This window comes from Oryctolagus cuniculus, chromosome 5 (assembly GCF_964237555.1).
Source record: "Oryctolagus cuniculus chromosome 5, mOryCun1.1, whole genome shotgun sequence".
Lineage (NCBI taxonomy): Eukaryota > Metazoa > Chordata > Mammalia > Lagomorpha > Leporidae > Oryctolagus > Oryctolagus cuniculus.
In genome coordinates, this window is record NC_091436.1 from 118156878 (window position 1) to 118178278 (window position 21401).

At 36.4% G+C, this 21401-nt stretch overlaps 1 protein-coding gene across 6 annotated transcripts in view; it reads left to right on the top strand.

The window, feature by feature from the left end:
• Positions 1 to 21401, top strand: part of PKHD1 (PKHD1 ciliary IPT domain containing fibrocystin/polyductin) — a 579994-nt gene that overhangs the window by 266853 nt on the left and 291740 nt on the right. For all 6 annotated transcript variants that reach the window (XM_070074011.1, XM_051855614.2, XM_051855618.2 and 3 more), the window contains 3 exons: positions 5714 to 5826; positions 8694 to 8799; positions 13577 to 13711. In XM_070074011.1, coding sequence (XP_069930112.1) covers positions 5714 to 5826; positions 8694 to 8799; positions 13577 to 13711 — 354 coding nt within the window. The remainder of the gene's footprint in view (positions 1 to 5713; positions 5827 to 8693; positions 8800 to 13576; positions 13712 to 21401) is intronic.

Sequence of the window (21401 nt, forward strand, 5' to 3'; positions counted from 1 at the left end):
ATGGGTCCTATGTGAACCTGTTCTCATTCCTGCAGTCTGCAAAGTCTTTGCTCCCAAACATCTAGAGACTGCTCATTTCCAGAGCTTGAGAGCATCCCATGTTTAGGTAGGCACTAGAAATTTCCCGTGGTCAGACGCCTGTTTAGGATAGTCGGTGGAAAAACTCTGAAGAAGAGCCCTTTGGAGACATGCGTTTAATTTGAGGGGAATTTGTTCTGGTTTGTGAATCAATTTTGTAAGGAACTCTGTGTTTAAAGGCCCAACCTCAGTTCTCCAGCTCTCCCTACTCAATAGGTAATGCATATTTAAGAGCTGCCTGAAGGGTTAACTCACTTTTTTCTAGTAACTATAGATGCACACCTCAAGGAGCTGGCTTACGTGGGCAGTTAATTTTTCTCTGGAATTTCTCTTGCTTGAATGTCCATAATACATTGACTTCCGCATAGAATTGATTTCCACACAAAATTCCCTGCTTGCCTTAAACCCTTCCCCACATGCCGCTGGCTGCCTGCATAAATATGTGGTTTTTCCTCATGAATCGTTTGTCGCATACTCAATTGGAATGGAGAGTAAAAAGGGCTGGGAGTAATGTGAGCCAACTGCTCAAGTGCTTCTTTTATGAGAAAAGTGAGCCTTATTGGCTAATAGAGAACCAAAGATGCAGTCTTCTGCCCAGGTATAAATGCACTTGGACAGTGTTTATGTCTGTACATGATCACCATGATTCTACATAAATGCTAATGGCACTAGGGCAGACGATTCAACAAATTCATTCATTCACTGAAAATACATGCTTTCCAAGCACTGGTGCCGACAAAGTTGATGATTAAGGATATAGCCCCTGGAATAGAGTTGAAATGCTGGAACCTTTCTCCTCCTTCTAAAGCCTTGGCAGTGAAACAGACATACTTGTCCAGATAAGTGATCACTTTTATCCTCTAGTGCACATTTCTCATTGTTTCTATACTTATAGAAAAGGTGGATGTTTAAGAAGCCCGCATCTCTGATCCTCAGACCCCATCTCAGACCCTTATATGTCTGTGATCTTTCCTGTGAGTCAGAGGTGTTGTAGAGACACAGGTATGCCACAAAGTTTATTTGGAAGGTGTTATGTCATGTGTACTGCCCTTGGAAAGGTTTTATTTATGTAATGAACAACAGGTGTATAATTCTTTTGTTTAACCATGAGGGCTGGAGAGATATATTGGACACTTGTATTTGTCAACTTAAAGACAGTGACTCTTCCCAAGGCTGAGAACCATGAATGCAGATACTGTATTTCCATAAAAGGGAAGAATCAGGGTAATCTATTTAATGCTAATTAAAATATTATTTTGGGGGATGTTTAATATCAGGTTTGATTGTTTTTAAAGGTATAAATTTCTGGCTGGCACTGTGGCATAGTGGTAAAGCCACCACCCACAGTGCCAGCATCCCATATGGGTGCTGTCCTGGTTGCTCCATTTCTGATACAGATCTCTGCTATGGCCTGGGAAAGCAGTGGAAAATGGCTCAAGTCCTTGGACCCCTGCACCCGTGTGGGAGACCCAGAGAAATCCCCTGGCTCTTGGCTTCTGGTTTCAGATCAGTGCAGCTCTGGCCATTGTGGCCATTTGGGGAGCGAACCATCAGATGGAAAATCTCTCTGTCTACCTCTGCCTCTCTGTAACTCTGCCTTTCAAATAAATAAATAAATCTTTAAACAATGTAGGTTGGAAATATGGAATTTGACCAAGTTAGGAGATGGGATGGATGCTGGCAAGTGGGTATGGTTGTTTTGATAATACAGCTGGCTTCAGCGTACCATAGACCTGGATTTCTTAACTATGGCAGTATTGACATTTTGGTAGATAACTCTCTGCTGTGGAGTGGAGCATTGACCCTGATCTCTGTCTATTGAATATCAGTAACACTCTTCTCCTCTAAGTAGTGACAATCAAAAATGTTTCCAGAGATTTCCAGTTGTTCCTGGTAGAGCAAAATAAGTCTTGGTTAACAACAACCTTATTAGACTATATTCTACTTCAAGATCATTGATGTCCTAGAGAGGGCCTGGTTCCCTAAAGCCATGTTAGCATCTTGAGTAGTAATTCAACTTAATAGCCAATGGTAGCAGAAGCCACTTTTGCTAAGGACCATGTGGTAGGCAACTCATGTGATTACAATTTTAAATGGCTCCAGGAAATTGGAGAATTACCCAGAATCCAAATTAATGAAGTGGAGAATGAGAAAATTAGTCCACACACACACACACAAAATTCTGTAACTGAATAAATAATGAGGAATGACTGTGTATTTTCAAATACCCAGTGTAAGAGAGCTTTTGGGCCTCCTTGTGAATAATAAGCTAATATTAAACAAGAAGCATAGACAATTGTGTCAATAGTCACTGACCAGGTCCTGGCCTTTGCCTGCTGGCCAGGCTCCAGTTCTCAGAATAAACTCTGACCTGATTCATGCTGCCTCAGAGACTGAAATGGCCCATTGGGCATTGGTTTCTCCTTCTACATGAAGCAGGGAGTTGAGTGTTGTTGGTTTAAAAATGACCAATGAGGGTACTTCAAAAATTTTGTGAAAGATGGAATTAAAAGGTAGCAGGCATTTTCCAAAATCTTTTTGAAAACCCCTGGTATTTTAGTTTTTTTTTTTCCCCCAATATTGGGCTTTGCTTGGTCCTGTGTGTGTTTCTGTATGTATTCCTTCTGGAACATGTGGTGCCTGCAAAAGGCAATAGGGTATTTAAGTTGCTTTTTATCTGCTGACTATAGGTGCAAATTAAAAGCTTAATTGGACTTTATGCTTCATGAATGTACATGATATATTAACTTCTGCAAAGTATGCTGTTTAGTATATTTTGTCCACTAATGGATAGGCCCAGCAAATGTTTATTCTGCCATTGACTTACGGGCAGGACTTTATTTTGTGTCGACATTCATGTTTCATCACTGCACCCTATTTTTGGCATCCTTATTCTGGGTTCTGTCTTCATGCCTCTACCCTAGGCTATAATCTATGACATTTCCAGGATTGGATTTAGATGGAACTGGCTCTAACCATTATTTGCTTTGTGGCTTTGGGGATGCTACTCAACATCTATGAGCTTCAGTCTCTTTGCTGTGAAATTGTAATAACACATAACTCAATGAATTATTGTAAAAACAAATGAGACTCTAGAATCTGGTTTTTGGATTATAGTGGCTTTCCTCTAAATCTTCACTATGGTTATTATTATATACTTGATCATAACTTAACAAAAGATTAATAATAAAAACAAAGAAAATTATTCAGCATAAACATCACCTGTAGTGAACTAGGAAACTTTTTTCCCAGTAACCTTATAACAAATTTCATCCTGACTTTCTAGGTTTCTGTCCTCTTTCAGTTTTTAGCAGTGACTTCCATTTTCAGTGTGTTTCCAAAGAAACTCATGCCAAGCAAGACACCAGGAGATGGAATCATTCTAGTATCCTTCTCCTCTCTGAACATCTCTTTTGACCCTTGGTAACTAGAAAGTATAGAATTATTTTATCAGTCATCTCTGGAGAAGTTGATCTCATATTGTGGTCAAAAGATCACCTGCAGCAGAACTAGCAGAACACCTTTTAGTACTCAAGAGTGTAGAACACCAGCTCCATCCCTTCACTATCACCTCTACCACCTACTCAGTGAAATCTATAGGTTACATATCCTCAGGGTAGGGTTGCCAGATGGAATATATACAGAACTCCTCATCAAATTTAAATTTCAGTATGGAACACATCCCTTATTGGTATAAGTATACCCCATTCAGGATTTGGAATATACCTATATTAAAAATGAATTTGTTAATATGAAATTTAAATTTTACTGGACATTTTATTTTTATTTGCTACATCTGGCAGTTCTACCATGGGTGCTCGCTGTGTTTTAAGAAACTGTTCTATGAGGATACTTACAGAATAGTCCCCACTAAGCCTTGTTTTTAGACAGGTATTCAATGCCTTATTGGGAGGCTCAGTGTCCTTCCTGCTCCCCTTCTTCTTTTCTGTGCTTTGGTGCCAGTGTTCAGGATGACCTCTCCAAGCCCCATCATGTGTACACCTAAGACCGAGTTACTTACAGTGAGAATACTCTAGGCATCCTTTGTCTCACACAACCAGGCCATGCAAAATCCCCAGGTGACAGGAAACACGCCATGTAGAAGGCTCTGGGACTTCTTTATCCCCATAGCACAAGTTGTAGGCCTGAGGAAGGTTGAGCAGCCTGTTTCTTGACTTTGATTCTGCAAGTAGTTGTGGACATCTTGGCCTTGGGTCAGGCACTCAGGCTGAGAGAGACAGACATAGGCAAATACATAGGAAGTAGATAGGCATCTTGATCAATAGCCCCTTCATTCCTGCTGCTAAAAGCACCTCCCTACTGCAGCAGCCCAATGGGACTCCCAGTTGTTATCAGAGTTCTGTCCTCCTGATGGTGGAGAGAGGAGAAAGGGCGTGGATTCCTCTGAGATGTGAGAGGGTGCCACTGAGAGGACTTAGATGTAATTTAGGAAAACATAAATAGAAACTTCCCTAAAACAGCCAATACAACATTTGTCTTACTGTCTGGAGTTGAGATATTGCAAATTCAAACACCTACAGGGACTAGGCAGGCATCCAAAGTGAGTGAAGCAGGAAAGGAGGCAACTATGGTAAAATAATCCCTAGTTCAAGAAGGCAGACCCTTATTTCCAGCTGATCAATGGCTACATCACAGGAATCTGGGCTCAGAAAAAGCTGAACATCTGAATGTTTATATGAAATCTGCTGATATTAAAATATAAGAAACAATAAAATTTGTTAGAAACAAAAAATAAACACTGAAGTGGCCAACAACAATAAATCTGTATATGGTACCAGACCTGTCAGAAAGCCAGTTTTCTAATCTGTCTTACAGTATGTTACATATGATGAACATATTTTAGATACTTGATAATTTCATTGTCCTCAACTTGATCAGAATTAGATCTCAAAACTCTATGGTCCAATGGAAAATTTAGATTTTATGTGGATATGTAAAATACATTAAATTATTTAGATAGTAAGTCCTATAATGAAACGTGTGGGTGATTTAATAATGTAATTAAGACAAATTAATTAAGTACTTTTGGTTGTATTTGAAATCAGCCACTGTGTCTCAGAATTAAGCCATGGCTAGTGCAGTCATGTGACCTTTAACTTATAGCCAAGAAATTGATTTATTCAAAGGAATGGACAGAATATTTTATGTAGCCTTGGCTTCAGGATAGGAAGTATTCAGACAGCTTATGGAACATGCACATATCTTTTAATCCTGGTTTTTCCATGAATTTTGTGAAGTATCCTCATTTGTCTTTTCCTTGGAAAACCACTGTACTCACTACTCACATATTTTTGAAGGCACTGGGGAGATGAGGAGGCTTAGATTAGATGTCACAGGTAACCTTCTCACCATGAAGGCTAACAAGGAGGCTTTGACATGAGTTAGTTATTGTGATAAGCAGGTTAAAATCTAGTTGAACTTCCTGGAGGAAGGAGAGTGAAGAGTGTTATTTTATTCTAAGAGGGGGATAAAAGAATAAATGGTCCAAAATAGTTTCAGTATACCTCTCCATAAGTGAATAAGAAAGTAGAATGGCCATAAATGAGAACCTTTCTTTCCAGTAACATTATCATATATGGAATAATTATTTATAAACTGTCTTTAAATTCTGCAGGGAAACAGAGTATGTGCTGCTGGTTATGGCTACTTTTTCCATCTTGTGACCAAGCGAACATCACAAGCTCCACTTCTCTCCTTTTCTCAGAATGCTGCACATTCTTGTACAAGGTAACTTTGGGGAAATTCATCTCTATTCTGAATATAAGGCTTATGAGTTAGAATTTTTCTCTCAAGTACTCACAAAGAAGGTGTAGCTTTTGGCATTTGTTATATAGTCTCTATATATTGTTATAGAGAGCTTTTTGTTTATCAATCATATTTATTTTAATGTACACAACTTAATAAAATTTGGAGATAAGTATATACCCATGAAACCATCGCTAAAATCCAAGATAAAAGCATGTTTATTGGTTCTAAAAGTTTTCCTCAAGATCTCTTTATTTTAGTAAGAACTCTTTGACATGATATTTAATCTGTACATTTTTAGGTATTGTTAAGTATAAACATTATACTGTATAGATCTCTAAGATTATTCATGTTTTAATTCTAAAACCTAATATCCTTTGTCTAATACTTCTTGATTTCCACCCACTTCCTCAGCCCCTAGTTCCTAGAAACCCATTCTAATCTATGCTTCTATGAGTTTGGGTATTTTAGATTTCTTATAAAAGTGATATCCCATAGCATTTGCTCTTCTGTGCATGGCTCAGCTCATTCGTTACAATATTCCCCAAATTCACCTATATTAAAAGAAATATCAGAATTTTCATTTTCTTTAAGGCTGAAATATTATATTGTAAGTAAATACCAAATTTTCTGCATCTACTCGTCTGTCCATGGACACCTAGGTTGCCTTCATATCTTGGTTACTTTGAAATAATTGTAGGCATTTTTGATTATAAAACTTTAGTAGTGAAAGGTGTCACATAAGAAAGTAGCAAGGTAGAGTGTACCTTTTGGAACCAGAGAGAATTCAAGAGGGAGAGAAGTTAAACTTCCCTGAGATTAAGACTGGCTGACAGAGCCTCTGAGACACTGGTGGGCCTGACTCAGGAGCAGAGAGATGGCTTTGGAGAAAGACTCCTTGCCTGTGATTTGCTCTCTGTAAAATGAGAAGAGATTTGTTGAAAATCATTGCTTTGTAGAGGGCAAAGCTATCTTCTAAGAACAAGAGCAGAGAAACAATGTGGGGTCGGAGATTTGGAAAGCATGGGATAATGCCAACTCTGGAGTTACTCAGGCCCTGATTCAAATCCTGACTCTACTCTTAATAAAATTTTGGAAAGCACCAGAAATATAGTAGGTATCAATTATTGAAAACTATAAATAATAATAATAATAATATTAGTAATTCTGCTGTGATGAAAAGTGAGAAGAGGAATGGAATAAAGATTGGGAATAATTCCTAAGCAATGGTGAAGTCCCAAGTGAGACTGGGGGTTAGTATTTGTTTAATGATATTATTAATGACAATGAAAGTTTTATATAGTGGCCCTTGGGTAAAGGAAGAAAATATCCAGGGTATTGCAATTGTAGGACAATTTAGGCAAGAAAAGTTGAAGGAATGACTTATGCTGGTATCATTCTCCTACGAAGGAATGGATTTAAAGGTGCTAATAGAATAACAGGGTCCATGTCCCGGAGAGCTAGGCAAAGGTCAGCAGATTAAGTGATAAACCTAGAGGTGGCTGGTAGAACAGCAGGGGAATCATAACAACCCCAAGGCCCAGAGTAAGTCACGGAGGTTAACACAGTAAAATGGCTGAGATGGGAAACCAGTCATAGATAATGACCACAGATATTACCTATCTCCAGTCTCCTGTATTAATTATTTTATATCTGAAATGGAGTTAATATCTAGAAAAATAAATAATAAATTAATAATAAACTAAATAATAAAATAAATAAAATAATAAACTCAAACAACTCAATAACAAAAAAATGCCATATAATCCAATTAAAACTGGGTGATAGACCAAATAGACATTTATCAAAAGAGAATAGCTAATTGGTTAAGAAATATATTTAAATATGCTCAACATGACTATCACACACAATAGAATGGCTAATATGAAATACATGAACTTTGTTCACCTTAGATAAGTAAAAATTCTTTTAAAAAGATCAAAAAATTAAATACCGAGAGGATGTAGAAAAACTTTGGCAGAGAGAATATAAACTGAGACAACCTTTAAAAAAATAGAATGAAGTTTCCTCAAAAAATTAGGAGTATAACTGTGATGCCATAGTCTCACTAAATGTTTTATACCCAAAGGAAATGAAATCAGTATGTTGAAGAGATATCTGCACTTCCATGTTTATTGCAGCACTATTCATAGTAACCAAGAAATAAAGACAATCTAAGTGTCCATCAACTAACTTATGGACAAAGAAATATTCTCTTTCTCTCTCTCTCTTTCAAACACACACACAGAGATGAACATATGCACATGGTGAAATACTATTTAGTCACAAAAAGATGAAATCCGGTCATTTGTGCTTGATGTAACTGGAAGACATTATGCCAAGTGAAACAAGCCAGATACATAAAGACAATTAATATATGATCTCACTTTTATATGGACCCCTACAATTATTAATCTCATAAAAATCATTATAATAATAATGGTTAACAGAGGCTGAGGAGAGTAGGAAAGAGGGAGGAGAGGGTTGGGAAATGTGGATCAACAGTGTTAACTTACATAGGAGAAATAATTTCTGGTGTTTTATTTCACAGTAGGATGAATATGGATAATAATGTATTGTATATTTCAGAAAAAGCTAGACAGTTTTGCATGTTGTTACCACTAAGAAATGATAAATGTGTGAAGAATTAAACATGCTCACCATGATCTGAATATTATACAATTGTAACTATCAAAACATCACACAGTACCCCATAAATATGTACAATTATCATGTGCCAATTAAAAAGTAAAAAAATGTGGTAAAATATTTTGTATTTTCTAATGAGAAAAAGTTAGGAGTTGGAAACATAGAAATTGGCTCATTTCATTCTTTCATTACCTTTCTAGGTGTGGTCTGTTTGTGTATCCTGAATTTCAGCCACCTTGGGATAATGGACCTGGTCCTACCCTGTTCCAAAACTTCACAGTTTGGGGAAGTGCAGGTGGTGTCCAAGTGAGTTTCTTTAGCTTTTCTTTTTAAAAGAAAAGCTGTCATTTTCTTTCCCATGGCCATTTATTATTCATCTCTATTTCAATAAGAACAATGTAGCATTACAGCAGAATCCCAGTTTTAAAGAGCCAGTGACATCTTAAGTGTGTGTGGAATAGTTGTTGAATGAACAAACTCTTAGCTAGTAATCCAGGGGTAGATCATTTCCTCTTGTGGTGACTTTCTGACAACTGTAATAGAGAACAATAGGATCACATACAACCAAGAGGGAACATATAGGTGCACCCATTGTTTCCTTCTTATCCCTCCTTAGAAATAAGAAATAAAGGCTCAGAAAATAAAGGGACTTATTGAAGGTCATACAGATTGGTAACACAATTAGGTACAAACCCCAACTTCAAATATTATGCATTTGATACCCTAATATCCTGAATAATACATGTGTCAATCTTAAGACAAAGCACTGTTCAACATTTGAATACAACATGCCAATGCCATTCTTGCTTACCTGAAAAAAAAATCATGTTTAATCATTTAATTTTCATTATCACAATAATTTTCTTATAAGGAAGGTTTTCTTGCTCATTAACAACAATAGATAAAAATTATTCAGAGAGACTGTTTAATGAAATTCTGCTTCTGAATTAATTTTTTTTAGATTCCACATATAAGTGACATCACATGGAATTTGGCTTTCTGTGTGTGGCTGAACAACACAATATCCTCCAGGTTCATCACTGTCATGGCAAATGATGAGATTTGCTTCTTCTTTGAAGGATAAATAATACCCATTGCATATATATGAATATTCTACATTTTCTTTGTCCTTTCATCAGTCGATGAACACTTGGGTTGATTTTCTGTCTTGACTAATTTAATAATACTGCAATGAATCTGAGAGTTCAGAATTCTCTTTAGCATAATGATTTCGTTTCTTTTGGATATACCTAGTAGTGGAACTTCTGAAGCATATGGTAGTTTTATTTATAATTTTTGAGGACGTAAATAATCATCTAATCTCAAAATGTCAATTTTGCTAGTATGCATTACTTTTTTCATAATCTATTAGTTACCACAGATCAGGGAAAGCATATGATATTTTTCTTTTTGGGACTGGCTTATTTCACTAAATATAATGGTTTTCAGTTGTGTACATTGTGTTGCAAAAGACAGGATTTCATTCTCTTTTATGACTGAGTAGTACTCCATAGAGTATTTATACCACATTTTCTTTATCCAGTCATCAGTTGATGGACATCTGGATTGATTCCATATCTTAGCTATTGTGAATTGAGCTACAGTAAACATGGGGGTACAGAAAAGACATCCATATGTCGATTTCATTTCCTTTGGGTAAATTCCCAGGAGTGAGATGGCTGGGTCATGTGGTGGATCTATTTTCATATTTCTGAGTATCACCATACAGTCTTCTACAATGTGATAGTTTACATTCCTACCAACAGTGGAATAGGGTACCCTTTTCATCACATACTTGCCCTCATTTGTTTGTTGATTTCTGTATGAGAGCCATTCTAACTGGGGTGAATTGAAACCTCATTATATATTTTTTGCATTTCCTTGATGGCTAGTGATCCTGAGCATTTGTTCATGTGTCTGCTGGCCATTTGAATTTCCTCTTTTGAAAAATGCCCATTCAAGTCCTTTGCCCCTTTCTTAACTGGATTTTTTGTTGTTGTTGTTGTTGAGTTTCTTGAACTTTTTATAAATTCTGGATATTTATCCTTTATCAGTTGCATAGTTTGAAAAATTTTCTTTCATTATGTCTGTTGCCTTTTTACTTTGTTCAGTGTTTCCTTTGCAGATCAGAAGCTTTTTAGCTTGACGTAATGCCATTTGTCTATAGTTGCTTTTATTGCTTGTGCTTCTGGGTTTTTTTCCAAGAAGTCTTTGCTTATTCCAATGTCTTGTAGTTTCCCCAATGTTCTCCTAAAGTAATTTGATTGTATCATGTCATAGATTTAGATCCCTTATCCATTTTGAGTGCATTTTTTGGTAAGGTGTAAGGTAGGGGTCTTGTTTCATACTTCTACACGTTGAGATCTGATTTTTCCAGCACCATTTGTTGAAGAGACTGTCTAAACTCCAGTGATTGATTTTATATTCTTTGTTGAAGATTAGTTGGTAGGTTGATTTATGAAGTTTCTATTCTGTTGCATTGGTCTACATGTTTATTTTTGTGCCAGTACCAGGCTGTTTTGGATATAACTGCCCTATGGTATGTCTTGAAAGCTGACATTGTGATGCCTCCAGCTTTGTTTTTGTTGTTTAAGATTGCTATAGGTATTCAGGTTATTTTATGTTTCCATATGAAATTTAGTATCTTCTTTTTCTACATTTGAGAAGAATGTCATTGGCATTTTGAATGGGATCACATTTAATCTGTAAATTGTTTTCCATAATATGGATATTTTGGAAGCTTCATTCTGTTACCCATAATGTCTGTACTAATTTAATTTCCACCAATTGTGCACAAGGCTGCCCTTCTTTCTGTATTCTTTCCTGTACTTACCTTTTGTCTTTTGGATAATACAGTGATGTATCTTTGTGGCTTTCATTTGCATTTCCCTGATGATTAGTGATATTGGACAGAAAATTCCTATTGTATATAAATTTGCATTTAGAGTTTGAGAATCCCTAATCTGAAAATCTGAAATCCAAAACTTTTTGAATATTGGTGTAAATCCATAAGTTGAATATTACATACCTTGTACACTAAGATATGTATGAAATTATCTTCATCGTGCTTAAGATTTATATGAAACGTAAGTGTAATTTATGCTTAGCCATCTTTCCATCCCCAAGAAATTTCACTATGTATGTGCAAATATTCCAAAAGTTAAAAAAACTCTAAAGTATTTCTGGTTCCAGACATTTGAATAAGAGATACTCAACCTGTATCTATTTGAAGGTATTGATAACTAATACTTTACATTTTCTCACTTAACAATCTTGGACTCTGTGTATGAGGTATGCCATTATTGTATTCCATTTGTAGATTACACTATCTAGGGAAATGAATAACTTGCTAAGAATATATAGCTAAGAATGGTTGCATTCCAACTTAGGCTATTTGGCCCTTCTGTTTATGGTTAAGAGTTGAGAAAAATGATCTTTGCCATGTCTCATAAATGCAGAGTGATTCTTTTAGAAGAGAGTAAAATGAGAACCCACTTTTAAAGTTGTATTTATGACAAAAATAGATACATTTCACTACCATATGTTGGTTTCCCTTTAAAAGCAGCTTCCCCCACTAATGTTATTTTTTAAGGTGAGTATATTTGTATATCAGTGTATTGGAGGATCTCTGTAATTAAGCAACAACTGTAAGGGAAACTTCAAAAAATTGAGGAAACTTGAATTAAAAGAATGTTTATTTTGGTGCCTCAAATATTTGAAATCCATACATAGGATTTTCATAATACATATTTTTTGTTAACTTTAGGAAGGCTTCTTGTATACATTAATTTAAAAAATTGATATCAAAATGAAATTCCCTTTTAATTCCATTTTTTTATTTTGTCAGGCAGAGTCAGACAGTGAGAGAGAAAGACAGAGAGAAAGGTATTATTTCCATTGGTTCACCCCCAAAATGGCCACTACAGCCAGCACGCTGCGCTGATCCAAAGTCAGGAGCCAGGTGCTTCCTCCTGTTCTCCCATGCGGGTGCAGGGCCCAAGTACCTGGGCCATCCTCCACTGCCTTCCCGAGCCCCAGCAGAGAGCTGGACTGGAAGAGGAGCAATGGGGACTAGAACCTGGATTGCAGGTGCCGCAGGCAAAGGATTAGCCAAGTGAGCCATGGCGCTGGCCATTGTTATCAAATTCTTGTTCTCAAGTTATCATATTATACAATATCTATTTTTTTCAAATTAATATCTAGGTCTACTACTGAACTATCATTTTATGAACTATTTAAAAATAACATTTATAAGCTCTTTTTATGAATGTTTAGTTTCATACATATGGAAAATACAAGCTATTAAATTCTTGAAAATTCAAAGATCAACTAACATATAAAATTAAAAAATATGATAAATTGATGATGCCTTGGTCTTACTTAATGGAAGACTTCAAGGTAAAGGTCTAAATGGAAACATGGCTTAATTCAGTAGATTTTTGTTTTGTTAACTGCTAGCTCTGACCTTCACAATGATATATAAAATAGTTTAAGAGAGTCCTAGGGAAAGTTAAATGTGTTGCTTTAGACTACCAGAGCTAAGTGAAAACCAAGAACCGTGTATACTAGACCACTGGGATTCTTTCAGCTCTACTAGTTAACTTTGTTATTATTTGACCCCTGTATATGCTTCCAAATATATGTACACACACACACACACACCCCACATCATTGAGTCCACACAGATGAATATGTAGTCATGCTGAATGATGTACTCTTCTTTGAAAACTTCTTTAGATACAAGTTAATATATACTATGCTGAGGGAAATAGTAAGCACAGTTCTTGAATGTTGTATTTTCCTCCACTAATTTTGTGTGATTGGCCACTGACTATTTTACACATATTGAGAATTCATCTTTTTAATGTATTGGTTATTATGGAGAGGAATGAAAAATACAGAGGTGGTGTTACCAAAGGGGCTAGTTAGTGTTGACCTTATGGCAACTTTGGTATGCATGTACTGATATTGATGGACATAAGTTACTTAAATATTTTATAGCATTCAATTTATACTTAATAATTAAAGAAGTCAGAAGTCTGTAAGAAACACTGAGTTTCAGACTTTCGCTTTTATTTTATAGATTTTTAGAAGTAGTAACCTTCACTTGAAGAACTTCCAAGTGTATGAATGTAGAGATTTTGGAATAGACATCTTGGAAAGTGATGCAAATACTTCAGTTACTGACAGCTTGTTAGTGGGTCATTTTACACACAAGGTAAGTGCCTTATTGTGGTTATCTTAGGCTGTCCAGCAAAACAGAATCATATGTGCTAAGCTGCTTGATGATGTATGATATACAATTCTAATAGCATTCTTTGGTCAATCTTGTATTTAAGTTATAAAAGTTAAAGGGGCTTTTTATTAGTAACAGTGATGATATTATTAATAAAATTCAAATAGTATCAGGGTTTCAATGTTATGAAAGCATATACATTATAAAGATCATGGGTAATTCATAGAAGTTTTATTTGGTTGCAATTTAGAATTGTTATTCATACAGATGCAATAACAAACCTAATAATTTATCTTAAACTAAGGATTGTGAAATAGCATGATTCCATCTTGTTTCTCAGCTCTATAGTTTGCCAAATTTCTACATCATCATTTGTTCAGAGTCCTCCCTCCAATTAGACTGTACTTCAAATTGGGTCATATAAATTTACATGGTGTATTACAGTACATTGAGATTTTCTATGTGATTCCCTAATACTTGCCTAAGTACAGGTTTCTCTCTGATAAAAATCAGACTGAAAATGACTTCACCATTGCATGGTCAGGGTACCAACTCCCTAGCTGAGAAACCCTAGTTGTCTTTCAGGGAGGTCTGTGGCTACCATTGGTCTCTTAGGATTCAGATCTGTGGTGGCTTCCTTGGGTTCTTGTTTTCACAAAAATAACATGTATGTGAATAATCACATTGTTGTGAAAATCATATATGGAAGAGACCTACAGTATTCCTGAATGCATTGTCCAATTGAAATATACCTATTGACATTTGTGCTTTTATTGGACATTATAGCTACAGATATATACTAAGAGTTAAAAACAATTTCTTAATCACCCTATATTTAGTTTTCTTATTTAAATCTCTTTTAAAAAATACGAGGGAGGGAGGGAGGGAGGGAGGGAGAGAGAGAGAGAGAGATTGAGATTGAGATTCTATCCAGTAGTTTACTTCCCAAACATCTGCAATGACCAGGCTGGGCTGGGGAGCCAGAGCCAGGAGCTGGGAACCTACTACTGCCTTCCTGGGTGGATAAGAGCAGTAAGCTGGAGTTAAGATCTGGAACTGGGAAATGAACCCATGCATTTCAATGTGAGACATGCGAATCTGATATATTCACCACTAGGGTGAACACCCACTCCTAAATCTCTTTTGAATCATCATTTTCAGGAGTTTCATACTTGACAGTTCTTACTTTCCTCCCAAGGATTACCACCTGGAAGGTTAATTCAGACTCTCTATATTCCAAGTTTCCAAGATAGGATAGCATCTAGAATGTTTCTGTGATGCTGGTAGATCCAAAGCCTTAACATTTCCCAGAAAAACTTGAGTGTAGATTCTAAAAACAAAATGCTCATCAAACTGTGTAACCAACTGTCGTGGTAAATTAGTGTTGCAGTGTCTTAATTGATGTTAAATAGACATCACAACTAATGGGAGAGTGACATTAATTAAATTATAAATTATGACAAAAGGGTACTTATCATGAGAAAATCAAAAATAATCATACCCCTGGGGTGTGAGTTACCAGGAATGCAGTGTAGCTGAGGGTCTTTCTTTAAGAGTCCCCTAATAGAAAATATTAAATAGTTTTGTTCTAGGTGTCTCAATGCTGATTTGTCACCCAAATATTAAGACCAGGCAGTTTCAGAGTTAATTGTTACCTAAGAGATGATCTAGTTAGAACACTTTAATTTATAGATACGGAAATGGAAGTTTTGGAAAGTGTAATGTTAACTCAAGATTGATTCCTAGTTTTATGGAACTAGGACCACGACTGGCCTCAGACTCTTAGAAAATGACTAAATGGCTTTGGCAGTGGACATTTGTTGGTGCCTTTGGCAGTATTCCTTGAAGTACTATTCATGAAAGGCTAGCCCCAAAAGAGTGTGTGGGAAAAGAAATTCATTGGATAATTACATTTAGACTGAGCTGTTTACTATACCCTCTATTCCTCAAAATCTCCAGCACTTCTGGAGATCTAATGTATAACATAAGAAGTATAGTTAATAAAATTATATATAAAATATATATATTTTATAAAATATATATAAAATATATATATTTTAGCTACTATAGTCACACCCATAAAATAATCACAATGTGAGATTACAGATATGTCAACTTGTTTCCGTATAATAACTATATATTATATATATTATGTATATATATAAAATATATATTTTAGCTACTATAGTCACACCCATAAAATAATCACAGTGTGAGATTACAGATCTGTCAACTTGTTTCCATATAATAACTATTTTACTATCTGTATGTGACTTATAACATCATGTTTTAAACCTCAAATATACACAGTAAAATTTGTAAAACCAAGCAACAAAAATATTAAAGGATCTGAGAAATTCTAGTGTTAAAATAAACAAAGAATAAAAATATCCATATTATTTTCAGATTTATGTGGTAACCAATTAATTGCCATTTGTCAGTTTAAGAAGAAAATTCCTAACCTCTCTGTGCAATTATGATTTTAGTCTTTATCTTTGTGCTGTGCATTTAGATATCTTTATCTTTTATGCTGTGGTTTTAGAAATCAAGATTTTTAGAGAATTCAGCCTATCTGTTCATAGACCACCCATCCGCATGTAATTAGTAGTATAAAATGATCAGATTAAGTCATATCCTAAAACAAACATCTGTTTCTGGAAGAATTTTTTTAATTGGATGATATTTCTTTTTCCTATAAACTTACTTGTATGTATGTTGATACTCTTATTCTCAATATTACCTTTACGTCACTACAGATAGAAAAGTTTTCAGTGAGGATAGTTTTATTGAGAAGAAACGCAATACAGCATTTCTGTATATCCAGGTTTATTGGGCAGTATGTTTAAATCTGTTGTCCCAGAATTCCATCTAAATAGTGACTCCCTTCACACTCAAAAATATCCTGGTACCAAACATGAAATGGTTAATAAAATCTAGCAAAATGAACTCAAAAATACATTTACTCAATGCCGGACACATATAATTCAGATTTAGTTTTTAGCCACACAGATTCATTCTGTGGCTTTTATTTAAAAGTTGGAAAAAGAATTTTCACATATTGGAGTGTTTCACATATTGGAGTACTGTCTGAATTGAGGGATTACAAATTCAATTAATATTTTTTTATATACATGTATTGGTACTTGCAATCTGAGGGAAGTCTTGAAGTTTTGATATTTCCCAGAGGTCAAGGGTAGAGGGAAACATTCTTCAATGTCTTATGTAGGTTATTATGACTATTAAAAATGTAGTCTGTAGCACAATTGTGCCAATACTGGTTTTGTGACTATAATCCTAGGCACGTAGAACCAGGGCCTCTAACCCACACAGGCAGAAAGCTGCATGGTGTATCCCAACAAATACCAGTTTGTCTGGTATCGTTCGAGTCTTGCTCTGTTGAGGGGACTGTCAACCGAACATTATGTCTGCTGTAACTCTGATGAACATTCCATTTTTTGTTATTTATTACTAGTATCTCTATTAAAGTACCATTGTAACAAAAAAATCTTGATTTGGGTTTAAATTATGGTCACCTTGCTTTTGGAGATATCTGCAGGATGAATGTGTTTTTGTTGTTATTGTCATTAACTTGAGCAGATGCTGCTACTTTAAAAATACCGTATTCAGACCAACAAATGTGAGATTGCCTCATTCTTCCTCCCGTCTCTGAAGAGGTGATATTCCATTTTCACTTGTGGATATGTCTTGCTAAATTTAAACCTTTCATCATTTTGTTTCTCTAAATTCTATTGTAGCATCCCTTTTCTTCTCAGTATTCTTGCTCTCCCTGGGAGAAATCTCATTTTCTCTAGTGGTTTCAATAACCATCCACATGCTGATGTCTCACATAGGTTTGCATTTATTTTTACTATCTTATTTTGTGCTTTCAGTCTCCAATTCATTTTCTTTCTTACTTTTTAAAATTTTTTTCCTAACTTGATTTTTGCTTGCATTGCATAGTATATTTGGTAGTTCCTCATTTAAAAGTCATTCATTTTGTTCTGATTGATTTGATTTTGATCTTAAGTTTTTAACATGCCTCTTGTCTTAACAAAACATCAGCTGTTAAATTTTACCAGAGCCACAAAGGACATTAAACTTCTTTAACTTCTTGCTTTACTTTCCTATCTTTTATGATGATTTTCTCTAGTATTTGGTCCCTTTTTAAAGTAAATTTTTTTAAAGATTTATTTATTTCTTCGAAAGTCAGAGTTACACAGAGAGAGGAGAGGCAGAGAAAGAGAAAGAGAGAGAGAGAGAGAGAGAGAGAGAGAGAGAGAGAGAGAGAGAGTCTTCCATCCAACGGTTCACTCCCCAGTTGGCCGCAACGGCCGGAACTGCGCAGATCCGGACCCAGGAGCCAGGAGCTTCCTCCGGGTCTACCACATGGGTGCAGGGGCCCAAGGACTTGGGCCATCTTTTTACTGCTTTCCCAGGCCACAGCAGAGAGTTGGATTGGAAGTGGAGCAGCCGGTACTAGAACCGGTTCCCATATGGGATGCTGGCACTTCAGGCCAGGGCATTAACCCACTGCACCACAGCACCAGCCCCTAAAGTGCATGTTTTAAGGTGAGATAACATTTATGGAGAAAAGTACACACACCAAAAGAGGCAAGCTTACTGGATTTTTATAAGGCAAATCAAGCATGTGTATATCACCACATGAACTAGGGCATGACCAGTTTCACCCCTTCAAGGACCCTTCTATTCAACCCACCCCACAACTCCCTAGGCAAAGGAGAGGTATTGTTCAGACCGTTATGAACGTTAATAACTTTCTTTTGCTTTTGAACTTTTATGATTGGAATCATATGGAATGTAACTATTGTATGTTTCTACTTTGGGACAATATTGTGAGATTCACCCATTTTTTGTGTGTGTTACAGTAATTTATTCTAATAATTTATGTAGTATTCCATGTCATGCCTATTTTATTATTTCATTATTTTGCTTTTGATGTTTATTTCCAATTTTTAGTTATTATAAATAATGCTATTAAGCGCATTCTTTGATAAGTCTCTTGGTGTTCATATACATATTTTTCTGTTGAACAAATGGCAACTTGTAACATGTCTGAGTCACAGGATACTCCTTTAGCTTTAGTGGGTAGTGCCCAGCAACAGCCCAAGATGTTGACTCCTGCACCTGCAGATATGAGAATAATTTCATAGCTACATTGTGAACTCTCTCTCAGCCAGTATCCTGGAGATTTCCTTCCTGTCAGTAGTATTGAAATTCCTGCTCCTGATTTCCATGTTTTCCTCCTTCTAGTTTAATTTCCCATTTGGTTAGAGTATATCCTAAAGTAATTTTCTGAGAAAATGGCCAACTATGGAAGGTAAAGTTTTTGAGCTACATCTGGAGACCCTTTATTGATAGGTTATGGTTATGGAAGACTGGGTTACAGTTCACTTTGCCTTGAAATTCTGAAGGCAATATTCCATTGTATTCTAGTTTCTAGTATTGAGGATGAATAATTTTGAGACACTCTGATTCTGAGTCTCTAGGCAACCTTTTGTAGTTTTTCTCCTGGAGAGCTCTGAGTTCCTTGTCCTTTCCCATGGTGTTTCACAATTTCAGCATGATGTACCTTGGTCTGACTTTGTTCTAATAAAAATGTTTTTAAGAGCTGGATGTGAACTTCAGTCTGGAAAAGTATATCTTTCCTTTCTGGGAAGGTTTATTCAAGTATTTCTTTGGTAATTCTCTCTTATAATTTTCTCTTTTCTATTTCAAATATTATTTGGATAGTGGACTTGTGGGTTTGTATTCCTAATATTCTTTGCTTCTTCTGAATTTCCATATTTTTGTTATTGTGTTCTACTTTCCTGTGTATTTCTTCAATTTTTTTCCTATTGAATTTCTTATTTCTGCTCTTCTAGATGTATTACCTTTTTCTTTTTTGAAAATCCCATTTTAGACTTCCTTTTGTTTCATGGATATAATATGCTAGTTTCTCTAAGATTGGTAAAGATTGTGTTTAAGTTGTTTAAGTTTTCTTCTGATTCCTTTATTATATTTTATCCACTGGTTCTGTTTTCTGTTGTTTGTCTTTTTTTTTTTTTTTTAAGATTTTATTTAGGCCAGTGCCATGGCTCACTAGGCTAATCCTCTGCCTGCGGCACCGGCACCCCAGGTTCTAGTCCCGGTTGGGGTGCTGGATTCTGTCCCAGTTGCTCCTCTTCCAGTCCAGCTCTCTGCTGTGGCCCGGAAGAGCAGTGGAGGATGGCCCAGGTCCTTGGGCCCTGCACCCCATGGGAGACCAGGAGGGAGCACCTGGCTCCTGGCTTTGGATGGGTGCAGCGCGCCGGTGGCAATGCGCCGACCAAGGCGACCACTTGAGGGGTGAACCAACAGAAAAAGGAAGACCTTTCTCTCTGTCTCTCTCTCACTGTATAACTCTGCCTGTCAAAAATAAAAATTAAAATAAATAAAATAAAAAAGATTTTGTTTATTGAGGCCGGCGCAGTGGTGCAGCAGGTTAACGCCCTGGCCTGAAGCACTGGCATCCCATATGGGTGCCACTTCTAGTCCTGGCTGCTCCTCTTCCAATCCAGCTCTCTGCTGTGGCCTGGGATAGCAGTGGAAGATGGCCCAAGTCCTTGGGCCCCTGCACCCACGTGGTAGACCCGGAGGAAACTCCTGGCTCCTGGGTCTGGATCGGCGCAGTTCCAGCTGTTGCGGCCAATTGGGGAGTGAACCATTGGATGGGAGATCTCTCTCACTCTCTCTCTCTCTCTCTCTGCCTCTCCTCTCTATGTGTAACTCTGACTCTCAAGTAAAAAATAAATAAATCTTTTTTAAAATATAAAGATTTTATTTATTTATTTGAGAGGTAGAGTTACATAGTGAGAGGGAGAGACAGAGAAAAAAAGTCTTTCTTCTGTTGGTTCGCTTCCCAAATGGCCACAAAGGCTGGAGCTGTGCTGATCCGAAGCCAGGAGCCAGGAGCTTCTTCTGGGTCTCCCATGTGGGTACAGGGGCCCAAGCACTTGGGCCGTCTTCTACTGCTTTCCCTGGCCATAGCAGAGAGCTGGATTGGAAGAGGAGCAGCCGGGACTAGAACCGGCGACCATATGGGATGCCAGTGCTGCAGGTAGAGGATTAACCTACTGTACCACGGCGCCGGCCCCTGGTTGTCTATTTTTGTCACTATTTTTTATATCAGAGGCTCTGGTACAAATTCTGGTGTTCCTCAAATGAACAAATAGTTTTAACAGTGAAGCCCTAACAATTTGCATGGAATCTGTTGAAAAAATTTAGTGGAAAATTAAGCTGGAAGCAGTTTTTGTTTCTTTTTAGGATTTGCTGAACATTCTTTTTTTTTATGTTAAGTACAACAAAACTAACTTTTCTTATCTTTGTCTCTGAACTTGAGCACAGTTGTGAAGCTATAGAACCACCACCACTACAATCAATTTCAGCATAGTTGCATCAATCCTAAATCCCTCATGTTCCATCTTCATATTCAAAACCTTCTCTTCTAATATCTGACAATCTCTGATCTATTCTCTACACTATAGTTTTGTCTTTTGTCACAGTGATATAAATGAAACCATGAATCACTTTTTGAGACTGGCTCTTGCTTCCACATGACAAGTTTGGGATTTATCCAACTTGTTGCATATATAAGTATCTTTTTCTTTGTTATTGCTGAGTATTATTGTACTAC